General features: G+C 43.9%; 1 protein-coding gene across 1 annotated transcript; it reads left to right on the top strand.

The window, feature by feature from the left end:
* The first annotated feature begins 416 nt into the window (after positions 1-416).
* LOC116312599 lies at positions 417-24153 on the top strand. The gene is made up of 10 exons (XM_039613190.1): positions 417-715; positions 1751-1794; positions 1928-1993; positions 2701-2767; positions 3767-5041; positions 14587-15336; positions 18475-18871; positions 19782-20023; positions 20972-21151; positions 21893-24153. The coding sequence occupies exons 1-10, from the start codon at positions 647-649 to the stop codon at positions 22136-22138; spliced, it is 3336 nt and encodes a 1111-aa protein (XP_039469124.1). The 5' UTR covers positions 417-646; the 3' UTR covers positions 22139-24153.
* Positions 24154-25255: the final 1102 nt, after the last annotated feature.

Genomic DNA, 25255 nt, shown 5'->3' with positions numbered 1-25255 from the left:
TAACTGTTTCATAAAAAGCTTCTTGCTCAAACCAGAGGGAATTTTTAACTTGGAGGACTAATGTTTTGCATCCAAACCAAATGCCAAACGTTTATTTTATGTTTATGATTAAAATAGTTAAATAAATAAATACAAGTTTAAAAAAGTAATGTAAATAAAATTTGTCCATTTCATGGCATAGAAGGGCATTTTCAATGTTCGTGGCTTAGTGGGACACTTGAAAAGAGCCATTGATTAAACTGCCCACTGTGTGACTGGAATACGGCAAATATTATTAACCCAGTTATCAATATAAAATATAAATGCAATATAAAATTTTGATGACCTTCGGTGTTAAAACTTTGCTTTGTGGGAAGTCTAATTAGGTCTGTAATAATTTAATTAGTTTAATTAGCGTTAATAACCTTCTAAACTCGGCGGGGATTAGTGTCTTCTGACGCTGATGTTTAAAGCTCGGAGCCGCGCGGGCTTTTTTTCTCCTCGGGTTGCCGGCTGCGACCAGATAGGTCGCACCGCCGCCGCTGCTGCTGTGCCGTCTCCGTGTGTGTGCAGCCCTTCACACGGTTTGGTCGATCCGTGCAGACAGCGGAGCTTGTCGTCTGGAGAGACGGACACCGAGACAGGTAGCTCAGTTCGGGTATGAAACATGGAGCTCTCGGCGGCGGGAGATCGCATTTTCGCCGCGGAAGCCATACTTAAACGCCGCGTCCGTAAGGTGAGCTACAGCCGCCACTGTCCCGCGTGTTTTGACTACGTGCAGATGTTGGCCGTCGGCAGCGCGGCACTGCTTCTGTCCATAGGCTCAGGGCTGTCATCTTACGCCTATGTAATACTGCAGAGGCCTTCTTGCGTATGCTTTTACTTTGCTAGTCCGAGCTAGATCAGAGCAGCGAGGCTTAGGAGTCATGCCGCGTACATTGAGGCAGCGACAGGGCAATAAAAACAACAACACAAAGAACGGGGTGGCTGCAAAGACACGCTAGCCCCGCTGATGGTATTGTGGACTGTGCTGTGAAACGGAGAGGCCTGGTTTCCTTGCCAGCTAATGGTAGCTAAAGCTATACGGTCACAGTCAGCAGCTCATAGCCCAGTTTATGTGTAGCAGCCACATTAACGACAGCTTGACTTTGTTACTTTATCGTGCGAGTTATGAAAGGTGGCTGCAGAAGCACAAGTTCTCATACGCCGGTGATGGGAAAGGAGTCTTCAACCATAGCTGATGAAGGACTTTAGAGAGTTTCCAGTGTGTTTTCAGTATTTGCATGTAAGAGACCCTGTCCATTATGGCATGTTGCCTTCTGAAGTTGCCGGTATACACAGTTAACCAGCAAGGCCCACCGTGGCTCCGGACGTTTCAGAAGTCCCTGCTTGGAGTTTTTAGCGTATCCTTCTTGCAACACACGAACAAACGTAGATTTAAAATAAACGACACCCAAACGTGAAATGTATTTGATCTTATTATAAAACATAGGAAGATTTAACCCTAGCGGAGACGTGAAAAAAGTGAAGTCATCTTCAGCTGTAACTTGGACTGAAATGTGCTAAAGTGCATTCAGTTGCATTGCAGATTTGGTGTTGCTGTGCATTAACAGCATGTAGAGCTTTGTTTCCATGTTGGTGTAAAGGCAAGGATATCCTATTTGTAATTAAAAGACTCACCCTGTGTTTGAATGTTTTTTCCCCCCCTTTTTAAAAATCTATTGTCATATGAACTGTTTTAGTAATTCTAACATTTGTCTTCTTCTTTCAGGGAAGGCTCGAATACCTGGTGAAATGGAAAGGATGGGCAATGAAGTGAGTGCCTTTAATCCAAAGTGTTTATGTGAGCAAGCATCGGTTTGATTCAGCTGAAAAATGCACATTAACTGTGCTTTGGAGCAAAAATGAATGCATGTGTTTTTCTTCATGTTGCTGCATTTGTGTTCAGGCACAGCACTTGGGAGCCGGAGGAGAACATCCTGGATGACAGGCTGATTTTGGGGTTTGAGCAAAAGTGAGTGTAGCTGCTTCATTAGGAGCCCTGCGTGTGCTTTGAGTAATCAGTCTTGATTTTTATTTATTTATTTCTCATATTTTGGCTCCTATCTTGAAAAGTTTAAAGCGTGTCTGCTCAGCCCCCCTGCCCCCATTTACCTTTTTATCACGTGTTCTTGTTTTAAATTACTTCCAGTGTCTCTTCCTCTAAGTGCTTGTGTTTACTCATACTTTCATCCCCCCGCCTCCCTCTTTCGTGTCTTTACATTCCTCCTCTTTGCTGCCTAATTGTAAAAAAAATCTGCACTGAACTTCTTTTTGTCTGTTGCCAAGCTCTTTGAAAGCCTCGTGCTGCTCATGGAAATGTTTAGAATAAAGTTCAAGTATCAGAAAACTTTTAATGGCAGGCGGGGGATAAGACAAATGACTGAAACGGTGTTTTCACTACATGTCATTCCTCTATTTCCTGTCCTTCTTCAACATTGTCCCTGATGAAAATAAGAGCAAAAAATAAGAATAACTGTTTTTTTTTTTTTTTTAAAGGAAACCTGTGTTCTGACATGGCTTCAGAGATGCTCTTTTTGCCCACGCGCACCCACAGCTTTCATGTCTGTCATCTCCTTTGAGTCATTCCATTTGCTCTCGTTGTCTTGTTCTTTTTGTTGTGTGTGTCTTTTCGTTTGTGGTCAACGCCATTCTAACTGTCACTACTTTTTTCTGTTTTAGAGAGCGGGAAAGAGAGTTGCACGGGCCAAAGAAAAGGGGACCAAAACCCAAGAACCTTGTAATGAAGGTACCGTTTATGGAGTTTTCTTTTTTTTATGCCCCTCCACAGGGAGGAGCTGCTGCATCTGAAATCATATTTAAAATTTTGACGAGTGGACTGGAAACTACAACTAGCTTGCATGAATTAAATCTGCAGCTTTGTTGAAATCTGTACCTTTGTTCGGTTTGCATCACCCTGCAGGAAAGTGGAACATTCTGTTTGTGGTTTCTGCTGTTAAAGCTGAGAAAAAGGTCAACCTACTCGAACCTCAAACAGTGTCTGAAGGTTATTTAAATCTACATAGAGTGCATGCTTTGTCTTTGGAAAATGACATGAAAAGAAGCGTGAGCTGCAGGGACATTTCACCCGAGGCACATACTGCAGCAACCTTTGGTCACAGAAAAGTGCTTTCAGAAAGCCTTAAAAGCTTTAACTTCAATATCTAATGTACCCTGTTTTGTAAGCTGGCCAGTCTGTGGGGCCACACTATCTTTTGGGAGGGGAGGGTCATTTATATCAACAACAATAAATGGAGTAAGAAAGGAGACACTTTTGATTGAAGTTACATTCAGCACAGCTAAACTTTGCGGTGTTGGATGCATTAACTTAGCTTTCTAAGTGCTGATTTATTAATTTTGATCTCAAATTAACTTTAGTCTAATATAAGCTAAATTAGCTGGAAAGTGTACACTTTTGAGGCATTAGTTACAAAGCTGTCATCCAAGAAGCATTTTAATGGCTGGTATAAATCATTGTGACTCTAGTGTTGCCAAAAAAAACCTAACTTGAGCGAGTCTTAGCTCCACCCTCCAGAATTGTAGCTAGAATGAGCTGGAGGAGATCTGGTTCACACACTGCTGTAGGGCAGAGCAAGAGCTACCATGGTTAGCTGCAGTCCGAGGCGCTGGAGTTGAGCCAGATGTTTAAAAGTGGCTGCTGTTGCTGTGTATCACTCCATAAATGTGTTTAGAGGTTCAAAAAGCTCACTCTACAAAAATGGCTTCTTAAATGTGCTTTGTCTCGCAGGCTCGTGGTCAGAAAGGAGAGAGCAGCAGCCGAGCCTCAAACACCCGCCAGACCACTTCGCGTCCCACTTCGTCCACTTCTAACCGGGCAGCTTCCTCCTCCTCCGCCTCAGCGCATCTTTTACCGTCGTCCTCCAGCTCGGCTGTCGCACCTTCCCCTAAACTTAACTCCCTTGCGGCCACACACAAACTGAAGAAAGACATTCACCGCTGCCACCGGATGTCCCGGCGCCCTCTGCCTCGCACAGACCCCATGGCGACCACCTTCTCCAACCCTGGTGGCTTCCCGTCCCGCATGCACGTTTCCCCCTTCTCTGAAACCGTCCGCATCCTTAACCGTAGGGTGAAACCCCGGGAAGTCAAGAGAGGCAGAATCATCCTCAATCTGAAGGTCATCGACAAAGCGGGCCGGGGTGGCACAGCGGCGGGGAGTCGGAATATTTCAGCAGGACGTCAGAACATCCCATCCCGCAATCGCATCATTGGGAAGAAGAGGGAAGCCCCATATAGACCTTTCCAGCCTCCTCTGAAGATGCTGGGGTTCCCGATGTACGGGAAGCCATTCGGGCTGCAGTGCGGAGGACCTGTGCCTTTTCACTCCCACCCAGGCTCATGCTCCAGCACAGGAGCTAGGGAAAGCCGCACCAGCCCTTCTCAGTACCAGGCACCTCCTTCTCCTTCCAGCTCCAGTGGGTCTGAAGGAAAATCTCCCACCAATGCTACAGCTGCCCAGTCTCAGCCTTCCACTGGGGCCTCGCCGTCTAGCAAGGATCCCAAGTCCAGCAAACCTCATGCAGACACACAGAAGAGCCAGAGCACCAAGTCCTCCACCCCTGCCCCGTCCTCAGATGCAAACCAGGCTGCATCATCATCCCCCTTCCTTCCCTCCTCTCCCTCTTCCTCCCTGGAAGACGAAGAGGACGAGGGTGCCCCGGACCGTACGGTGCCCTCAGAGGAAGGCAGGAAAAATCCTCGCCAGCGCAGGGCTAAACACCAGTTGCCCATCGCGCTTCCCCCTACCACTCCCGGGGACCAAACCTCTGCCCCCGCCGAACCCCAAAGGGTGCCCGCTGAGGGAGACCCCGACTGGCACCCTGAAATGGCTCCGAGCTGCAAGGATGTAGTGGTCACAGATGTGACCACCAACCTTGTCACCGTCACCATAAAAGAGTTCCCATCCCCTGCCTCCTGCCCTGCTTCACCTTCTGCTAGCCCCGAAAATGCCTCGTCCCCCCCTCCCGTCGCCGCCTCCGACGACCCCTCCCCAGCGAAGCCATAGGAGGACGGACATTATGAAGTCAAATGCCATTGAAGAAAGGAAAAAAAAAGTGTCATGCCACTTCAACTCTCTTCTACCTTTACCTTGAAGGGTATGTCCATATTTGTGTAATGAAATGTAACCCAACACCGCCCTGTCATTGAATATTTAAAAAAAAATGACATATTTTTTTTAGAAGAATTATATAAATTTGAGATGGGGCAGCTAATACGCCCTTCTTGTCATTTCAATTGCCATATTTTGTCCACTTGCACAGCACTAACTGTTTGGCTTGGATGGAAATGGTGGTAATTCTTTCACTTGCTTCATGCTGAGTTTGTCTTGTTTGGTACAATGTAACATTGTCCTGAAAGTGGAACCGTTGCCCGTTTAGTGTGCAGGTTGAACTTTTAGAAGGCATACTTGGCCTGTGTGGAAGAAACATAATATTTTTAGATGTAAGCTCTGCTCTGGAGGCTGCTGTCAGCAGCCTGCAGGTGTCCTGACCTGTTAGTCTCGTTGGAAGTTCAACTCAGTGAACTTGACACAGCTGGATTCAGATATTGCATCAATGCAATAGCGAGGTAAATGCACTTGACTGCATCATTTAAAAACCAACCTATTCTGTGTGGTTTATCAGTTTTTCCAAAGCCTTCTCCTCTTGCTCTCTTGAATGCACATGCATATACATATAAGTATTTATATGCACGCACAACCATAAAGGCTGCAAAAGAATATGAAATTCAGTAATTTTTTTTTTAAGTTATTGCTGCCATTTGCAGTCTCTTACGTATTTGCCTTGTTTTTCGCTCGGATCCCGCCACCTACTTCGACTCCGTAACGTCCACCAAGACCCTAAACTGGTCTGCAGTCAATTTGAACAGTTCCTCTGTACGCCGTAATCGCAAAAATTAACTTCTCAAACTGTCCAGGTCTAGAAGGTCCATGAGCTGAACACAGTTCAGACTGAAGCCGTCGACAAAATGCAGCTAAAAATAGAAGTTGACTCCGCGGCAGGTGTTTCAAATCTGTGGAACATGAATCCAGGCAGCTGTGGCTTGTACAATGTAGCGACTGTTAAGTTTTGTCTATTTATCTTCCACTTTTGACTGGTTAAAAACTGTTTCCCATGCTTTACTTCCTGTGGATGTTGCCAGTTTGTCCTTTTATGCTTTGTAACTGTTCTTTATTAGTATGTGCTCTGGTAGTAACGTCAATAGAAGTGCTTTATTCTTGCTACCCATAGGGCATGCGCGTGTCTTTCCACTGATGCAGAGCCGGTGCGAAGCCACTTCCAACTCGGGTGCCTTACGACGACAAGCCTACATTTCCACAGATTCATAACCGAACAGTACATGGGGTTATGTAACAAAGGCTGGGGTGATTTACTTGGGAAGGAGAATCTGTATTTGGTGAATTTCTTGAGAGACAACAGTGGTTACAACTTTTGGTGCAGTCAGTTTTGTGAAGCTGCTGAATGTCGGCTTTTTGGAACCAGCATTGATATTTTCTTGTAGTGGAAATGCATGAAACTGGTTCTAGAGGGGGCACCTGCACTACTGTAGTGGAAAAGGGTTAATCTAGGCCTATATCCATCAGGCTCTAGTCATCATGATGAGAAGTAAGACAACTTTGCCTCTTGCTCCTGTTGTACCAAGATTTGTTTTGCTATGAGTGAGGCCCAACATGTCTTTTAAGTCCTGGCTTTAGACTTAGTTGAGCTTAATGTCAGCTTAATGTAAACAGTGCTCTTGGACACATGTAGAGGAACAGTGAGGACCAAGGATACCTCGATGTTCCAGTCTAAACAGAACACTGTGTTTTTACTTTCTAAATGAAGCGCCGTTTTGTTTGTTTGTTTCCTGCCTTGTTGCTTTTACCCGTTTATGAAGGATAAAACCTTTGGACCGCTGTTTAATAACTGGAGAGGATGCTGGCACAGTTGTCTTCCCCTTTTCAGACACATCAGACAGACTGTCTTTCAGTAGGATCACAGTGCAGTTGGTGTGTCGGGGAGCTGGATGGTTAGAAAAGCTGCTTGATCTCTAACGGTTTGATCCAGCGCCCTTGTGTTCTTGGCTGTAAACCTTTTGCCGGGTACGTTAACCGGAGGTTGTTTCCAGCTAAATCCCTCAAGCTCAACATTGATCAAAGTTTCTGACCCTACCTTCAAACGCGCCAGCCGTACTTTAAAGAAACCTTTACAGACCCCTTTATACACAGATTCTTTTTTCCCCCCTGCTCTTTCTAGACCTTCCCAGACTCTTCAGCTCTCAACTCCGCTCTATCTACAGTATGTGTTAGAATATATTAAAAGCTTCCGCATGCGTTGCCTTAGAGCTCACCGTCGGCTGCACTCGAGGCAACTGTAACCTCATCACACTTGGCTCTTATCAAAGAGAACGGCTGAAAACGTCATTAAATCTCGACTTTAGCTCGGTGACTTTAAGGATCGCAGACTGTAATAAGTTTTTAACAGTTTTCTGTCGTCTTCTTTTCCAGAAGTTGCGAGTACCGCTTTTTCCGTGTCTTTTAACAGGCGAAGGCGACGTTCCTGTCATATACTGAATGGTTCTAGTTGTTGTCAATGCTGTTTCAGTACTCTCTCATAGGTTACACTTGGAAGGATTTATTCCAAAATGACACATCCATTAATATGAAGAAAAAGAGGAAAAACGGTCTGTAGTTCAAATTTGAATCGTTGTCTGTTAATAATGACACTACTTAAATCCATATTTGACACAGTAAAAACAGAGCGGTCCTATTTTTTTCTAGAATTATTTTCTTCTCAAATGGATATATTGTAATTTGGAATAGATTTTTTCATCTACTCTATAATATGTTTAAGTGGTGGATAGAAGTGACTCTTGCAGTTGGTAGATTTGTAAGGTATTAGACTGCTAAGTGATGTTTTTTAATTTTAGTTTTAAATTTTTTGCTTATTCTTTGTCATACGGAGTAGCACAACTCAATTTAGTGGCCTCTCTTTCAACCAAATAGGGCTCTTGATTTTTATAATTTCACATTTTTAAAGCTTTTCTTTCCCCCCTTTTAAATAGTTTTCTATGTGATCTTAGTGCTAGATTCATTTTGGCACTAATTAGAAGAAAAAGAAGGATCCTTGTTTAAACATATGAAATGTGATGCTTAATGAAATGGAAACAAGCATTATTTTGTTGTTTGTACTGTAATTAAGTACTTTTTTTGAAATATGCATAACATTGTCGATGTGATGATGTTTATTTGAATGCCATTTTCTTTTGGCTTTTTTAGTAGTCCAACATGGGTTTGATCAGAAGGACTCTCACTGATTTTTACATGTCAAGACTGCAGTTTTGTCTGGTTTTATGCTAATATGAATTATGTACATTGTATTGATGCTAAAGACGAGGAGTTGGAGGCTGACATTGTAATGTATCTGAACTTCAGAAGCATGTTTTACAAACCCTTATTGTACAGATTATGTATTCAGTGTCACGTTACCTGTTACTGTTGTTGCTTTCTGTGTGTTTCTCGTACAAAGCTTTTAATTAAAAGCTCTCTAAAAAAAAAAAAAAAACTTGCTTTGGGCTGTTGTCATATTTTAGTGTGATTTAACATAAGAGGCAGACTGTAGAATTAACAGCTGCTGTTTTTCATTTTACTTGGTGCTGGAAGTGGTGCTGACAGTAGAGCTACAGTTAAGCTCATCAATTCAGCTTCAACACTTAAAATCAACTCCAGATCAACTTATCAAACCTCACCTTACCTGGGCTACAGCCATCTGTTTAAAAAGATATGACAGGACTCTGCATTTCTCTGAAAAATTAAGTGTACCTTTACTGCTTTCACAGGAATTAAGAGTGAAAGTAGCAGCCGGGCGCTGCTAATCAGACATGCGATTCCTTCAATTCATTAGCAAGTGTGAGCACCTTTTAGACTTTTTTTGACAGTTTGCTGCTCTGGAGTGTTCTGGTGTGCTAAATCTTTCTAGGAGTGTATGACCTAGTAAATTCACCCTAACATCAGTCTGAAAGGGCCAAAAACTTGGCCCTAACTGTATCAGAAAAGAGGTGGAGACGGAAATCAAGTCAAGTGGCTTTATTGTCATTTCAACCATATACAATGGAACAGTACACGGTGAAATGAGACGGTGTTCCTCCAGGATCATGGTGCTACATGTAACAGAAAATCAACACAGGACTACGTAAAGTGCACGTGTGCAAAACTTGCAAAAACAGTGCGACACCAGGCCGAACAGAAAGATGCAGAGACAAGACAGTGCAACGATGACAAAGGCTTGTGCAAAAAGTACTTGAGTTAATGGAATGTTTAAATCTGTGTGTGTGTGTGTATATGACATTGTGCAGGAAATGTTTGACTGCCAGAGCTTCATATCAGGTAATCTCTCCGTATCGGTCACCCTATTTGTCACGTTTGTTCATTTCACATGGCAGTGTGTACAGGGAATGTCTACGAAGTACAACACAAACAAAAATATAATACATATATAAATGTTCAGTTATAACTTGTTCTCAGACAGTGTCACCGATGTGTATGGGCCTCTCACAGCCGGCTGCACCTAGAGACCAGTGCTGTTATTGGAAAACGAATCCTTTTTAAAAAATATATGAAAGTTAGTTTGTGTTTGCCACAGAAATATAGAGCATGAAAAGGCTTCCAGTTACTCATGGATGGCACTTACTAACACTACTTAAAAACACTGACAAGTTCTTACTCTGATAAGGCAGAAATGGCTAATAATGATCCTGCTTGGACCATCAGGGAAAAAAGAGACCAGTTTCACTTGAGCACTATTGCCAGAGTCCACTGTGGGGCGCTGTTGAGCTGCTCATTTTCTTTCAGAGTAATGGAGCAGCAGCATCTGTGTTTTCAGATGGATTGTGAGGGTTGGGGGTCATATTAAGGTCATCACGCCTGTGTATTCATCTTTCTGTGTTTTGATGTGGAGATGAATACGTCGAGTTCAAACAGCTTCATTCTTTTCCACAGGCAGTATTTCATTTTATTCTTCTACCCTTCAGACTGTTGGATGTATAACAGAAAGACACATGTAGTCTCCTTTCACTCCTTCCCCGCGCTGCCTTTGGTTCTCTGTCTGTTTCCTTCCTGGTCCGATACCACAGGCGCTTACTGTATGAGCCAGATGGAGCTAAAACAGACCCAGAGTTTGATACCAGTGGCCGACATCTGTGTGTTTGTGTGTGTATATAACCTACACATGTGCATTAGTGAGTGCAAGATCAGTCACCTCTAGAGATTAAGCCACAATCTGGGTTACTGGTCATTAGACTGAAGCCCATCTAAATTGGTGTTTGAGTTTCTGATGGTTATAGATACATATTCCGTATTTTTCATGTTATTTCATTCTGCAGGGGTTTGACTTGAGGGTAATAACTAACACAGCAGTGTAGTTCCACAGTATTCCTTATACCCCGTTAAATAGAAAATTTAAACTGTGTGTCCTTGCAAAAAAGTAATAAAAGTGAATCTTTTCTCTTTGCTTCATAAATATTCCAGCCTGTTCACAGCAAAAAGCCTGGGTCAAGTTGATTGCAGTGTTCCACACTGAAAACAGACTACTAACAAGGTTAAGCTGCATCGAGAAAAAAATGTAAAAAACACTCTCAAACACAAGCCCTGCAAAATCAATGGGTGACACCTCACCTCCTGTATTATGGAGCAAGCACACGAGGAGAAGAGGCAGAGATGCCTTCGTTGGCTCTGCAGACTGGAAGGAAAGCAGTCGGAGGACGTGTTTACATTTGCTTCCCAACCGTACACAGACGGCAGTGCTGGTTTCACTTAGCCGGTCCGTCGCTTTACACCGGACAGATAGGCAAGACGTTTTGAACAAACGGTGAATTCTAATCACTTTGACAAACACAAAGTGCCACCAGCTGCTCCGGGTTTTCACTTATGCCGTTCATGGATGGGTTCAAAATCTGACACAACCAGCCCTGAGATGATAAATCTCACTTTAGATCTCCTGGAGTTGACAGCTGCACTTTTTAATTTGACTGGCTGCCTGGAGTGGTGTTGACAATAGAGACGTCAGACGAGGAGCACAGAGGGAAATGTTTGGCTGCCGGAGCTACGGATCTGGTTTCATATTCTAAATCATCTGTTCATCTATAATCCATATGAAAATATTGTTTACTGTAATTTTAACCTTGCTGGTTGGGAACCATGTTTTGGCTGCTGTGAATCTAGCCAGTGCAGTGCTGCTCACTGCCTGAATGCTATCATCATTGTACCTGACTGGGTGGGACACATAGGGCTGCTTGCACTGTCTTTCTCCAGGCATCAATTAAATCCTTAAAAAAAGTCACTTGTGTTCACCAAACAGTGTGAGTGTGTGTTTTATTCCACTCTGTAAAATAGCTTAGATTTAACTCCACAACTTTAATTCATTTAGTATGCACAGCTATAGGAAAATGCGAAACCCTATTTCCTCAGCCACTTACTCTTGGGTGGAGGCTGTAGCTCAATAGGTTCATCTGCTAATGAGTGGAGGGGTTGGTGAATGGTAAATGGTAAATGGCCTGCATTTGTATAGCGCTTTACTCAGTCCCTAAGGACCCCAAAGCGCTTTACACTACATTCAGTCATTCACCCATTCACACACACATTCACTCACTGGTGATGGCAAGCTACATTGTAGCCACAGCTGCCCTGGGGCGCACTGACAGAGGCGAGGCTGCTGGACACTGGCGCCATCGGGCCCTCTGACCACCACCAGTAGGCAAACATGGGGTTAGTATCTTGCCCAAGGATATTTGGCATGCAGCCAGGAGGCAGCCTGGGATCGAACCACCGACCTTCTGATTGGTGGCTGACCTGCTCTGCTACCTGGTGGTTCGATACTAAGCTATTTGAACTGTTGTGTATGGGGCTGCATAGCTGTGGACCAGTCAGGGTGCCTGTGCTGACTTCTGTCCACTCCTGAAAGTACCAACAATGAACATATGAGCATCAGAACTGGACCACAGAGCAACGGAAGAAAGTGGCTGGTCTGATGTATCACGTTTTCTTTTACATCACATAGGTGGCCAGGTGTGTGTGCGTTGCTTACTTAGTGAACAACTAGCACCAGGATGCACTATGGGAAGAAGACAAGCTGGTGGAGGCAGTTATTACTTTGTTGCATATCACATACACCCTTTCATGCCTGTGGCTTCTAAGGTTTTGATTAGCCTCCAAATTCTCCAGATCTCAGTTCAGTCGAGCTTCAGTGGGATGTGCTGTACAAGTCAGATTCATGGAGGCCTCACCTGGCAGCTTACAGGACTTAAAGGATCTGTTGCCAACATTTTGATACCACATTACACCTTCAGTGGAGTCCATGCATCGAAAGGTCGGAGCTGTTTTGGCAGCAAAAAGGGGACCAACACATTATCAGGCAATTAGGCATTAGCTAATGAAAACTGTCACTGTGAATCGAGATGTCCAGGCTGAGGCTTACATTAACAGCTGTGAGAGAAATATTTATTGGAAAGTGTGTTACAGACATCAATAGCCCCTAAGAATGAAATAGAAATGAAGTAATGAACAAGTCCCTGAACCTGTTTAACATATCCATCAACCTTAATTTCTTTGGTTAATGCTAATAAAACCTACTCTCCTCCTACACTATCACAGCAAATACAGTTAACACTGCTGCAGTAACGACGTAGCAATCCCAGGGTGTCAAAAGCTGCTGTTCTGTGAGAAGCTGCTGGTGATACACGCAGAGATACACAAATTCTCCTTTAGCTACAGCGGCGCTGGATGTGACAAAGACAACCCTGCTGCCATAAATCCGGTAATTCGTGACACCAACAGCAAAGTACACCTTGGTGTCAAACGTCAGCATTTGACCTGCCTTAAAATGAGAACACTGAAGTCCAGGGTTGTCAAACTCATTCATGGTCCACCTACAGCCCAAACAGATCTTTGATCTCAGGTAGACTGAAATAAAAGCGCTGCATAACAAGTAAAAGAACAGAAGTTGTTTCCATTCCTTTGAGTATAAGGAAGTACAGGCTCATTCTGGAATTAAACATTGAATAAAACATGTATTTTCAAAAGACGTGATGAGCATTCTGAGCTTGCTTGAGAAAAATTAGTGCACTTTCAACAATATGTCTCAGTTTTTCAACATTCAGCCGGTCGACTTCTGTCGTAAGTCAGGGGAAGACGTAAGCACGATGATGTCTGTGTGAGTAAGAAGGCTATAAAACTGCAGATGATTCAGACCTCACAACACAATGGCTGCTGCTGTAAAACACAGTGAAAAGTTTCTGCTTCATTCTCTGCAATCCAAGCAGCGCGCCACATTGGGCAGGGTGGATATAGCAAGTATGTGTTTGTGAGATATCTCTGGAAAGTGTAAGCTAGGTGAAAGGTATGTCACGGGAAGTGACCTCACTGATTTTAGTTGTTTCATTACAAAGCAAGAATCACATATTAATAGGTTTGCTTTCCCTTCTCAACACTGATAGTACCAGATTTCTTTTTACAGTGGTAGATTACATTTCTTTCTTTTTATTTAAATTTATGCATTTTTATTCTGATTGCTATGCAGAGAAAACTTTATAAAAGTCTTTCTTCCATCCAGCAGAGAGGATTTGTTTGCTGAACAGAGCCACAGAGGACAGAGGGTCAGGGTTGGATCATTCCTGTTGGCGTTAGTGCTGCATTAGTCGGGACTGCCTCTTGAGGAAAACATGTTCTTCCTCCTACTCAGTACAAAAACCCTGGTGTTAAAGGTCCCACATCTCTGTTTTTCCTTTCTTCTTCTCCTCTACACTAACCAGCCTTTCCACTTCTGCTGCAGCTCGTCTTACGTTTGATTTCTTACATCAGATGTCGCATGTAAATAAACTCAGGCTGTACACATAGTTGTGAAAGAAAAAGTGCGCTGCACACTGGGATTTTGCATCCCTTATCAATGCAGTTTGGACTCTTTACATCGGTTTTTATGTTTAGTTTTAAGAATGTGTCCACCCCACCTCCCCCTTTCCCCCTTCCTTTTATCTTTCAAGCCTCCAGAACAGGATGTGCGCTCAGGCAGTGCAGTCACACGCTGATCCATCATCGCCTTGTTTGCTCGGCTGCTGCTGGAGGTTCACCTAGGCTCTGACCCGCGCATGCCCACATCCTCGCTCCTCCTCTCCGAGAGATCCCCATAGTAACGCGCGGAGGAGAGCAGCTTAGCAACACGGAGACTGGAGAGGGAGCATCTCTGCTCCAGACAGCGCGGTGCCGTCAACACTAGGTACACACAGAGGGTGGTGAGGAAACAACAGCAGCAGAGCCCCGGATCTACCCGCTCCTACAGTAAGTGTCACATTCCGCCTGAAAGATCTAGCGACTTTATTTGACACGTAAGGCTGAGACTTTGATTATACTGAGGTTGGGCTGCAGTCTTCCTACATGCTGTTCTGTGTTCCAGCCTCCAAAGCCCAGAGAAGTCTTTGTTTTTATTTTTAATTATTTATTTTTTAAGGATTTTTATTTTTATTTGTTTTTTATTGCAGGCTCGTGTGTGTGTCATCTTGTGTCTGAACTCCTGATCTACATCACTGCTCTTCACGGTCACCATGAAGTTCGCAGTGGTGCTCGTGGGAGCGGGCACTCTGGCCTTCCTCGGCGCGGTCATCTGCATCATCGCCAGCGTTTATCCGCGCAAACGCGCCGCTCTCGTCAGCGATAACGGCACCCTGACGTCGGAGTCGCTGCTCCAGCCTCTGGAGCCGGGGTCGGTGGCTCACGCCGGGCCACTGGGCGCTCTGCACGGCGCGGAGTCGTACGATGGTGGAAACGGGCTCGGCGGCATCGGCGTGGAGGTTCCCACTCTGAACGAGCTCAACCTTGGGGAGGAGACGGGTGGAGGGCCGGCGAAGCAGTTCAGCTTCAGCCGACTCATCTGTACACCTGTGCCGGTGGGAGAGTGTAAGACCAAAGACCTGAGGCAGCGGAGGGACCAGCAGCAGCAGCAGGCGGACGATCCGCTCTACGGCACCGGGGATGAAGCCCTGCGGACCACCGCGGAGGAACTCCGGCAGATGGTCCTGCAGCAGAACGACCAGATCCTCATGGACCAGAGGACCATCCGGGAGCTGACCGGGAAGCTCAGCGAGTGCGAGAGCGGCCTGGAGGACGAGCGTAGCGTCCCGGAGCGCAGCATCGGGGTCTGGAGCGGGAACCGCCGCGTCATGGCCGGGGATGATGTGACCTCATCCGCCGCGGCACAGCTGCAGACGGCGCGGGCCGTGGAGGAGCTGGCCCGGGCCATCATGGAGCTAAAGGATCGCATTGAGAAACTGGAGGTAAACACAGGGATGCTGAGTGCGGGCTTGTCGCTGATTAACCTCCTGTCTGAGTTTTGTTTGACAGCGGGAGATTTGGAGAGGCACCAGAATGATGCATTAGCAGATGAGTCAGTCAGTCTAAATTAGGCTCATTTCAAAAGCTATCCTAATTTTAGTTTGATATCCACTGTGATGGTTTAGGACTAACCCTTAGAATTGACTTATGATTCAGATTAAAGTGCCACAGCTCTGCTGGTTCTCTGAGCCTGAAGAAGGGCTTCTGTCTTCATCACAGGTGCTCTGGTCTTTATCCCTCTACACCGCTTTTCATTCTCCCCTCCCTCTTTTATCTTCTCCTCTTTCCTCTGACAAGTAACTCGTGACACAGATACCCCTGATCTCTTGCGCACGCTCCACGTGGACCCATGGGAAATCTTTCCACCTGCTGGCCCTCACGCTCCTCCGCATCCCCCCACCCTGCTGCCTCATACCCTGTACCACCGCATCTCCCACAGCAGGATGGAGACATAAATAAAACATGAAGCCGGCTGGACAGGAAGGAGGGAGGTGGAGTAGGGGGGTCAGATTCTATGTGTGTGTGTGTGTGTGCAAAGATTGAGACACACACCCACACACAAACACTGCTGCATCACTGCTGGTGCTCTCCAAGCACAGTCAGTTACAAGATTGTCTCCGTCAGTGAGAATTTATATCCTGGACGTCCAGATCCAGTCCTGCCTCAGCAACTCTCTTGATATTATATATCGCCCCCGAAGCCGTCTCATCCACACTCTCTCTTTACTGCTCCTCCACCAACACCTTTCTTTTTTCAACTTATGCTCTGCATAGGCTACTAATACTGCCAGTGCCCGGCTGCTACAATAGCTCTCTCCATGGCGCTGCCTTATTAGTCGAGCCCCTTCCCTGCAGTTTCATTTCAGTTTTAAACCACCACTACATCTAACATCGATGGCAGCCATATTTAGAGGCAATAAAGACAAGACTGAGCTCTGCTCATTGCCTTTATGTTAAATTTGTTCATGTATTTTTCACAAATATCCCCACAGTGAAAAGGAACTGCACTGACAGCCTTTTTTAACAGCATTTTCCACTTTTAGCCAATATTCTGACCCTCAGCTCTCATAATAAATAGTTAATTAATATTTACTGACATTGCTCAAGGCATCTCTACACCCAGCCTAAGGCGCAAATAAACAGCATTAAAAACTGAAAGTGATCAATACGATTAGTGGTCATCGACATCTGGACAACACGCTCTGAGGAGGACGGAGCTCAGAGTCCTTGTGTTTTTTTAATCTTGGGAAAGGACGCGTCTGCAAGCCTGGGTGTAATCCAAGTATTTAATTACAAAGTAAAGATTCAGATCTTGAGGCATAGATCAGGGCAGATGTTTGGCAAAGGAGAACTAAATGATTACATCATATTAAGCATACGTGGAAAAAAATCAGCTCACAGGAAGCTTTGGTGATGCAAGATTATTTTCAGTGCTACAGATAAAGCAGGCCACAAAGCCATAAAGAAATATGGTAAATTATAATTTACTCATCCCAAAAGCAAATAAGCTGAAAATGATGTAGTTAAATATACAGCTTAATAAATTAAAATATCACAGTGGCAGATGTCTCGGTAAGATAAAAACTACATAAAAGAAAGGAGAACAATTAAATAGAAAACCAAGTATTAATCTACATAGATACCATGTAAGAATATAGGTTTGTTATAAAATGTTAAAATTTGTAGTCATTTACAATTACTAATGTAAATTTTCATGACAACAAATGAGTTATATCTAAATATATTATTTTTGGCACAAAGCCTACATGTTGAAAATGTGTCTCTGCATGTAACGACACATATTTTTGGGCGGATATTTCCAGACATCATGGGTCAGGAAAGCCAGGAGTACAGCACCATCTAGGATAAATGGCTTACAAGGAGATGCCTCTGTGTCTAGACAGGCTGCATTCAGTGTCACCGTGTTGTTTGACAAGGATGTCTTTCAGTGCTGGAAATTCAAAAAAAGTCATTTCCTTTTGACATTGAATAAAAAGCTCTAACATTACTGTGCAGACTGACTCTTGGTTAACAGCTGTGAAAATGCTGCCAGGATCAAAATGTTCGATGTTAACGCACAGAAAACATTTCTTTTAAGAAAAGGCTTCAGCCAGACTGATGTAAGCGTAATACTGATATTTAGTGATTTCGAAATCCAATATATTGGCCGATGTTTCTTCTAAAAAACACAAATCATAAACAGATTTGCTTAAAATGTATTGTTTTCAGTTATTTATCAATCATTGCTAAGATGACAGTGAACTTTGAAAATAATCTTTTTGTTATTGTAACAAGTTGTTCGGATCAGCTGGTTGATGTGTTTGTGGTGTTGCAAACACTCTAACAAGGAAGTTGCAGAGTGCCCTCTGGTGGACAAACTATGTAACATCAACATTAGTAACATGGCTGAAGGGTGTTTCTCCCACGTCTTCGTTAGTTTTTAATTTTTAATTTATCTTCAGTTGTAAATGCTGATACTGATATATCAGCAAATAGGCAAATATGATTGGTCGTGCTCTAGAAAAGTAATCATTAAAGGGCCACATGTAATAAGCGAAAGCAGTTAAATAGTAGCATGACTTTACTTTTGAACAGTGAACACAAAACACAGTTTATAATCTAGAATCCTTCTGCCACTCTCCCAGCCTGACTCTAAAACTACACTAAGTGTAAGTAAATATAAAAAGTGTTACATGCTACTAATGTTTACAATCAGTAATAAAATGCTACCTTTGCAAACAGAAAAGTGAAACATATTCCTTTGCAGACTTTCTCCACATCACACGGTGGTTAGAACTGGGCTCAAATCTGAGCCGGGCACTACTTTATGGAGTTAAGTGGGTTAAAATATTCATAGAGGAACAAATTCTGATTCATTTTATTATATTATGAACACATCATTAAGTGTGGGTGTTTCTGGTTTCATGCGCGCATGCACACAGGTGACATCTGTTCCCAACGGCTCCCCCAAGTTCCTATTATTATCATTTTTATTCTCTGCGCCTCTGCAAATGTGTCTAACCAGTACTAACTAGCATCAATGCTAACACAGATGTCATGTTTCTTATTTCTCTTCTACAGGCAGAGATAGGCCCTGCTGCTTTGAACCTCACAGACACATCTGTGGGCGTAAGTAGTGGCGGCAGCAGCAGTGGCAGCAGCAGCAGCACAGCTGGTAACACCGGCAAGGCTCCAGCTCCGCCTTCCGGCAGTGCTTCCTCCCCATCTGCAGGGTCTGCCCCAGGGGGCCGCCGTCCCGCTTCCCCAGGCTCCTCTGCCTCCAGGCCTCCCGCTAAGGGTCCCCCTGGGCGTGGAAAGAGCACCTGGAGGGTGGAGGACCTGGAAGGGGAGCTGGAGAGGAAGATAAAGATGCTAGAGAAGGAGAGACAGGCCATGAGGAAGGAGACTCAGGGCCAGCATGAGAAGATCAACAAGGGCATCGACAACGTCAGCCACCGCGTCACTGAGCTGGAACACAGTGAGTCTGGGAAAAAAGAAAAAAAGAGGAGGCGAAATAAAGACATGACATTGTTGGATAAATAAATGAAGGAAGGGACGGATTAACTGATGTAAAGGGGTAGTAAGACAAGGGCAACATCAAGCTGAACGTAGATCAGAGCATCGCAAGAGAAGGCTGAAATGAAAGTTTAACGAGCTCTGCGGGTGAACTGGGTCATCTCAGCAGCAGAGAATATGCTTCAGATTAAAATTAGATGATTAATGAGTGTTTAAGGGTGGGAAAATGTCAAAGTGAGAGCTGAGAGCTAAAAATACAAAAATAAAGGAAGGGGAGAATAATTTATCTGAAATCATCCGCTGCTTTTACCTGCTTTAATCTTCATCTTCATCCTCACGGGAAGGATTCTTGCTTTGCGGTTGTCAGGAACGAGGTCTGGTTGTGTCACGTTGGTTTTGAAGGGCTTTATTTGCAGATTTTCTGAGCAGATATAAGGTTACTGCAGGTGAAAGCTTCTCGAAAAAGGAGTATACGCTGTTTGATAATGGAAGAAGTGGATGCTCAGAGGTGAGATTGAGAGTTTGCGAGGTGCCAAGAGGAAGGTTAATAGGAAAAAGCACTGATTTATCCTCTTTTTTTCACCACCCTGTCATTCTCCCAACCTCTCTGACCACCTCTACACCTTCTCAGCTTTAAGAGCTGCAGTGTGGCCTCGAGTTAGAGAGGGTGATCATTAACTGTAACATCTGAGCTCTTGCCAGGCACTCTGTGCCCGAGTGTGTGCTTGAGCGCAAACTAACAGAGATAAGTGAGAAGAGAAGCCTCAGTGTCCTTGTATAAATTAATGCAATCATCGCTCGCTGTTTTCTCTCTGGGTCTGCCTTACAGCGTCTAACTTCTTTCTCTTCATCTCCTTCATGTGTCTCCAAAGCGATGACGGAGCCACCGTTCCCTGACGGCTTTGTCATCTCCTTCCCCATGCGGACCAACTACATGTACGGCCTGGTCAGAAAAGAGATTACTGAGATGTATGCCTTCACTGCCTGCCTATGGCTCAAAGCCAAAGAGGGTGGCATTGGGACCCCCTTCTCCTACTCTGTGCCGGGGCAGCCCAATGAGCTGGTTCTGTTACAGGGAGTCCACAATCCCGTGGAGCTGCTTATCAACGACAAGGTAACGAGGGTTTCTCAGACCTACCTGTCTGTTGTACCTGTGCTCATATCTGAACGTTGGGACAAGTCAGAACATTTTACATGGGAAAATTAATGGCTCTTCTCGGGAAAATCATTAATATCTCATAACCTTTAAGGTTCTCTTGTAATTACTCAAGCACAGAAGCCCGCAAGGAAGCTAATTATGATGTCTCACAGAGCAGTAGGGTATAGTTGATGGCTTACTGTTATTAAAGTGAGCGATGTAAACATGTTCTTTCTCACAGACTTATGGAATTTTAAAGGAGTGATGGAAAAAGCAAACCTGAAAATGTCACAGCTGTGTGCTGTTGTTTGAGTGAACAGCATGTGAATCACCATCTACATTAAGTTTGGGTTTTGGTTCTCAGCCTCAGGTGTGCACTGGTGTTGATCCCACTTCTACCATCGATCATTGCAACCCCCCACCCCCAAAATAAAAAAAAAAAGTGCATTCCCACAGTGCAGAGAACGTAAAACTAAAACAGACGGTGCGCTTCAACAACACATTAAAAATTTACAAGTATAAGCAAGATAGGAGGGAAAAAAGAGCATAAAAATCAGACTTTTTTTTGTGATTTATCACGGCCATAATTCAATCACAAACTGCAACATTACTTTGCCTAAAATTGTTCTTCGTCCAGAACAAAAGCCTCGATTAAAGTCGATTATAAATAAGAAGGCCGCGTCCTCTGTTTGTGTTTTTCTGCATTTGCAGCGGCGGGATCCACAGCAAATATGCATTATTGAGGAACACGGCACGCCAGTGTTTTCCTTTAATATTGCTCATATAGTTGCTGTATAGTTCCCGTGAGACAGTGCAGTGTAGTGGAGGTTTACCGTGGTGAAAGGTGTTCCAATTATCATGCGAGCTCAGTGTCTGCAAGTTTGAGAAATTCTAACTGCGGCTGCTGTTTCCTCTGGCCTGTAGGTGGCGCAGCTGCCCCTGTCCCTGCCAGAGGATGAGTGGCAGCACATCTGTGTCAGCTGGACCCTCAGAGATGGGGTTTGGAAGGCCTACCAGGGTGGGAAGATGAAGGGACGAGGGGAGGGACTGGCGGCCTGGCACCCAATCAAACCTGGGGGAGTCCTCATTCTGGGACAGGAGCAGGTGAGACGGATGCATGGATGCATGGATGGATGATTCATAGGTGAATGATCCATGGATAAACATACACAGAGAAACCAGGAGAGTTATTTTAAAGAACCACCATTAGCTTTTCACACATGAAGAGGCAGAAACCTAATGGTGTTTATCTTCACGCTTGGCTGCTTCACTAGCGAAACAACTACATTACAAAACAGGTACGAAACGCGACATTATCCCTCCTCCCTGGTGTCGAAAGAACAACCCAAAGCTCATCCTGCAGCCCTTTTGTCCTTGCATAAAGGACAAAAACACTGATGGAGCACGACGTAATTTGATGGATAGTTTCGAGAGGGAGCAAGTATTTTATTAATCTCCTCTGAGGATGGCTGATGGATTGCTGCTGGCTGAGATGTGTTGACTTGATTTTATGGAGAAAATTCCCAGGACACAAGAGGGAAATTAATGCTTTTAATTGTATTTGTGCAAAATCAAGAAAAAATGGAATATTTTCCTGCAGAATAACATTTATTTTAGCTCAGCCTTCACCAGTTACCTGGTTTGACATTTAAAGCATAGTTTTGGTATTTATCCAAAGAAGTGGGTGATCGTTATTTACTTAGTGTTAATTAAAAACTTTGTCAAGCAAACTGCTGCCAAACGATATTCCAATGGAAATCGTTTTTTCCCACCATAAATAATAAAGTAATGATGTTTAAAATGGCAGGTGTTGAAGTTCTGACTGTGCTATCTCTTCTACCCAAGGACACACTGGGTGGGCGTTTTGATGCCTCCCAGGCCCTGGTCGGGGAGCTCTCACAGTTTAACCTGTGGGACCGGGTGCTGAAGCCAGCCGAGGTGGCCGCCGTGGCCGACTGCAGCTCCTCGGCCCTGGGCAACATTGCGCCCTGGACCGACCACGATGTAGATGTCTACGGCGGCGCCACCAAGGAGTCCCTGGACCCGTGCCACGCTGCCCAGAGATCCAACCCCTCCGGCCCCAAACAGTGAAGAATGACTGGAAGAGGTCAATTTAGGAGTGAATTCAAGAGTCTAAAGAGTTTTTTTCCAAGTTGGAGCATCCAGTATAATTTGCTTGTTGGGGGTTGGTAAGCTTACTACCAGTGGACTATTAAATTGTCAAGCGTGGTGTATCTGTTCTGTTCTTTGTGTTGGTGTCCACGCTCATGTGTTTACTTCTGCAGTGAGATACAGTGAGTTTAGTCACAGAATCACCTTAGTGAAGGCTTGCATGGGTCGATCAACCTCTGGCGTGAACCTGTTTAAACGGAGACTCTGCATTGATAGAGTGGAATCTGTGGTTTAGATGATAATCTCTAGGGCCAGTCAGCCATACGAGATTATTCCAAGAGAAGGTTTCAGTGCAGTCATGGAAAGAACCTTTAACGATGCCACATCTAAGGGTTTCTCCATTTTTGTTTTTTTGCAACACAGTGACACAAAATTCCATCTTTTCTTCATCCCGTGTCCAGCTGGTTGTGTTATGATGCTACAGATGATTTCTGACATGCTCTAGTGGTAATATCTATTTTTATTACTCAATGGGGAAACTGAGTTTGGTCCGTTTCTAACTGTATATGATCCTGTCGAGTAAAGTCTGTGTGCTTTTCGGTTTTTCTATATTGCATACCACGATTCGGTAAACCAGTGGACTTATAAATGTATAATGTGTAATGTACTTCTGCTAATGTTGCTCTGTAATGTCTGCTCCTCCCTGCCCCACGCCCGCTGTAGCCTCTCGTGCATCTCACAGCCCAGCAAAGTGAAGTTGCAGCGTTTTTCTTTTCTTTTTGTTTGCAGCTTAGATCAAACTGCGCTCTCAGCCGACCCCTGAAATAAAAACGTCATGTCTAACTAAGCACCACTACAAGAACTGGTATTACGATATAACTGTGGTATCACTGAATGTAAATCAGACGAAATGTAAATGTTTTGTTTTGTTTTTTTGGTGAAAATTACACAGTGTACGTATTCCCACACTGCCCCACTCTACACATGTTTTTATTAAATCCTCACAGACTGAGGGGGAGGGTGTGAGGTGGATTGATTCCATGATGGCCATTTTGTACTTAACAGCTGGCTCTGTGCAGAAAACACAGCCTGAAAAGAAGACTCTGCTTCCACTGAGTGACAGTAAACTCAAACTACTGCCACCTTTTAAGTAACCTGAAGAACTACAAGCCAAACAAATAAATAGTAAAATTATTAAGGATTTAGATTATTTTAGTTTGTTCAATTTTTTATTGATAGTTATGCACCATGGAAGCATTTGAGTCCCATTTTTTACATTTAATGAAGGGTTATATATAGTTCCCTTGATTTAAGTTGTTTGGTTTTGAGCACATTTTCTCCAAGGTTGATCATACGGGACTTTTTTTAATTAAATAATTCAAAAATCCCATTTAACTGTGATGCTCTGTGCGCCCCGTGTTTTGTTTTGGGTTTTTTTGCAGGGGATCTGTAAAGTCACACGACTGTATTCCTCTGATGTCTGGCATTTGATTTGTATCATTCATAGCCAGCTTGAGATGGATGCGCTTAATGGCCTGCATGGAGTTGAGGCGGATATGCGAGGCGGACATCACAGGAAATAGAGGAGGTAAGAGCAAGCCAGATGCACTGTGAGGGCCGAGGGTTTAATTCTCGCTTCGTCTAGCTACGCTAAAAAATGTATCCAGTCAACACTGTGCAGCAAAATGAACTGTGGTTAAGATACACTCAGTGCTTCTGTTCACTTATTACCTCAATCCATCATTCCCGCAAACAATTTGACACCCTGTTGTAAAGTGCCTGCCAGGGCTCTCGTGCCCACAGAATGGTTTTTTTTTTTAGAGTTTTCTTCTTCGTCGTCTCTTTCTTCTTCTTTCTTCTGTTTCTCTCTCTCGGTTTTGTTTGGTCGTTGATGGCTGTGACAGTGTTGCGCTTGTCCTTATCTGCATCTTCATGGATCTTCTTTGGTATTGTGAAATAGGTGGATAAAAACTAATAAAGTGGTTATGACAACAGTTCTGGAGTCGCAGCTTTCTAACATGACGTCAAAAAACAAAAGCAAAAAAAAAAGAGAAAGTGTGGGATGTGTGTGCTGGGTTTGAGTGGCTGATTCCTTCAGACTTTCCAAGCTATCCGGATTACACTTCAACTAAGCAACTGCACTCAGCCTGCAAGCCTTTATACATATATATATACACATAATCACACACTAAGAAAAGGATTTAAGCTTTTTTTGTTGTGTGTCAGACTGGATTAACAGCATATTTGCTGTCAGATGGCACGTGTGTGTGAGTGTGTCTTTTACATGGAGGCAGTACTCAGCAAAGACACTCCACAGAAATCCTGACCGCTGATGTAGACATAATAGATTACTCATAAATTTAACGAAGATCATGTCGATTCGTGACTGCTCATCTGCCCACACACCACATTTCTTGGCGATCGGTTCATCTTAGCTGTGAGCTCAAGTCTAACCTCCTACTGCACAACACTTCATTAAAGTTCTCTATCTCACTTCAGCTGGTTTCCTGTGACTTCCTCAAAACCCAACCTTTACAGTCTGGTGACCAGCAATTTTTGTCTACACTCTCTGCACTTTTATCTCTAAAGCTGCTTTAAAAAAAACACCAAATTTAGCTGTAATTTAAGTAAGTTCCTTTTATCTGTCTTATGATTTTTTGTTGAAAGGGGAGAGTTTGGTTAGAAGAATCCCCTCGAGGCTCTCACTGTGTTTGATGCCAAAAAAGAAGAAATAAAAGATATCTATCATCTGTTTTCCAAGAAGATATTAATAATCTATAGGAGGCAGGAAAGAAAGCTTTAGAGATAAACTGGCTTCTGCCACTCTAGACTGAAATATCAACAACCACTGTGTGGGTCACAATGACATTTTCGTGGAGAAACGAATGGTGGCTAGATAACTTTGGCAATAGTGGAAGCTGACCTTTGTGGCTTCAAGGACAGACTGTAAAAAATGAACACATGAAGTTATGTTTTCAACCCTTGAGTTTTTTTTCAAAGCCACCAATTAGAGGGGAAAAGGATAGACCAACTAGCCATTAACCATCAGTTAGCTGCGTTAGTAAGGTACATCCTGTTTTCCATGATTTTAAAGAA

The sequence above is a fragment of the Oreochromis aureus genome, linkage group 6, assembly GCF_013358895.1.
Source record: "Oreochromis aureus strain Israel breed Guangdong linkage group 6, ZZ_aureus, whole genome shotgun sequence".
Classification (NCBI taxonomy): Eukaryota; Metazoa; Chordata; class Actinopteri; order Cichliformes; family Cichlidae; genus Oreochromis; species Oreochromis aureus.
The sequence above is the reverse complement of the archived record's forward strand: the minus strand, read 5'-3'. Positions and strand labels throughout refer to the sequence as shown.

What these genes read in the sequence shown, in the direction of transcription:
- LOC116312599 (XM_039613190.1), top strand. Translation starts at nt 647, where the DNA reads ATGGAGCTCTCGGCGGCGGGAGATCGCATTTTCGCCGCGGAAGCCATA. An exon ending in CGTCACTGAGCTGGAACACA is followed by an intron (nt 18,872 to 19,781) that starts GTGAGTCTGGGA and finishes GTGTCTCCAAAG; the next exon opens with CGATGACGGAGCCACCGTTC. An exon ending in TCATTCTGGGACAGGAGCAG is followed by an intron (nt 21,152 to 21,892) that starts GTGAGACGGATG and finishes CTTCTACCCAAG; the next exon opens with GACACACTGGGTGGGCGTTT.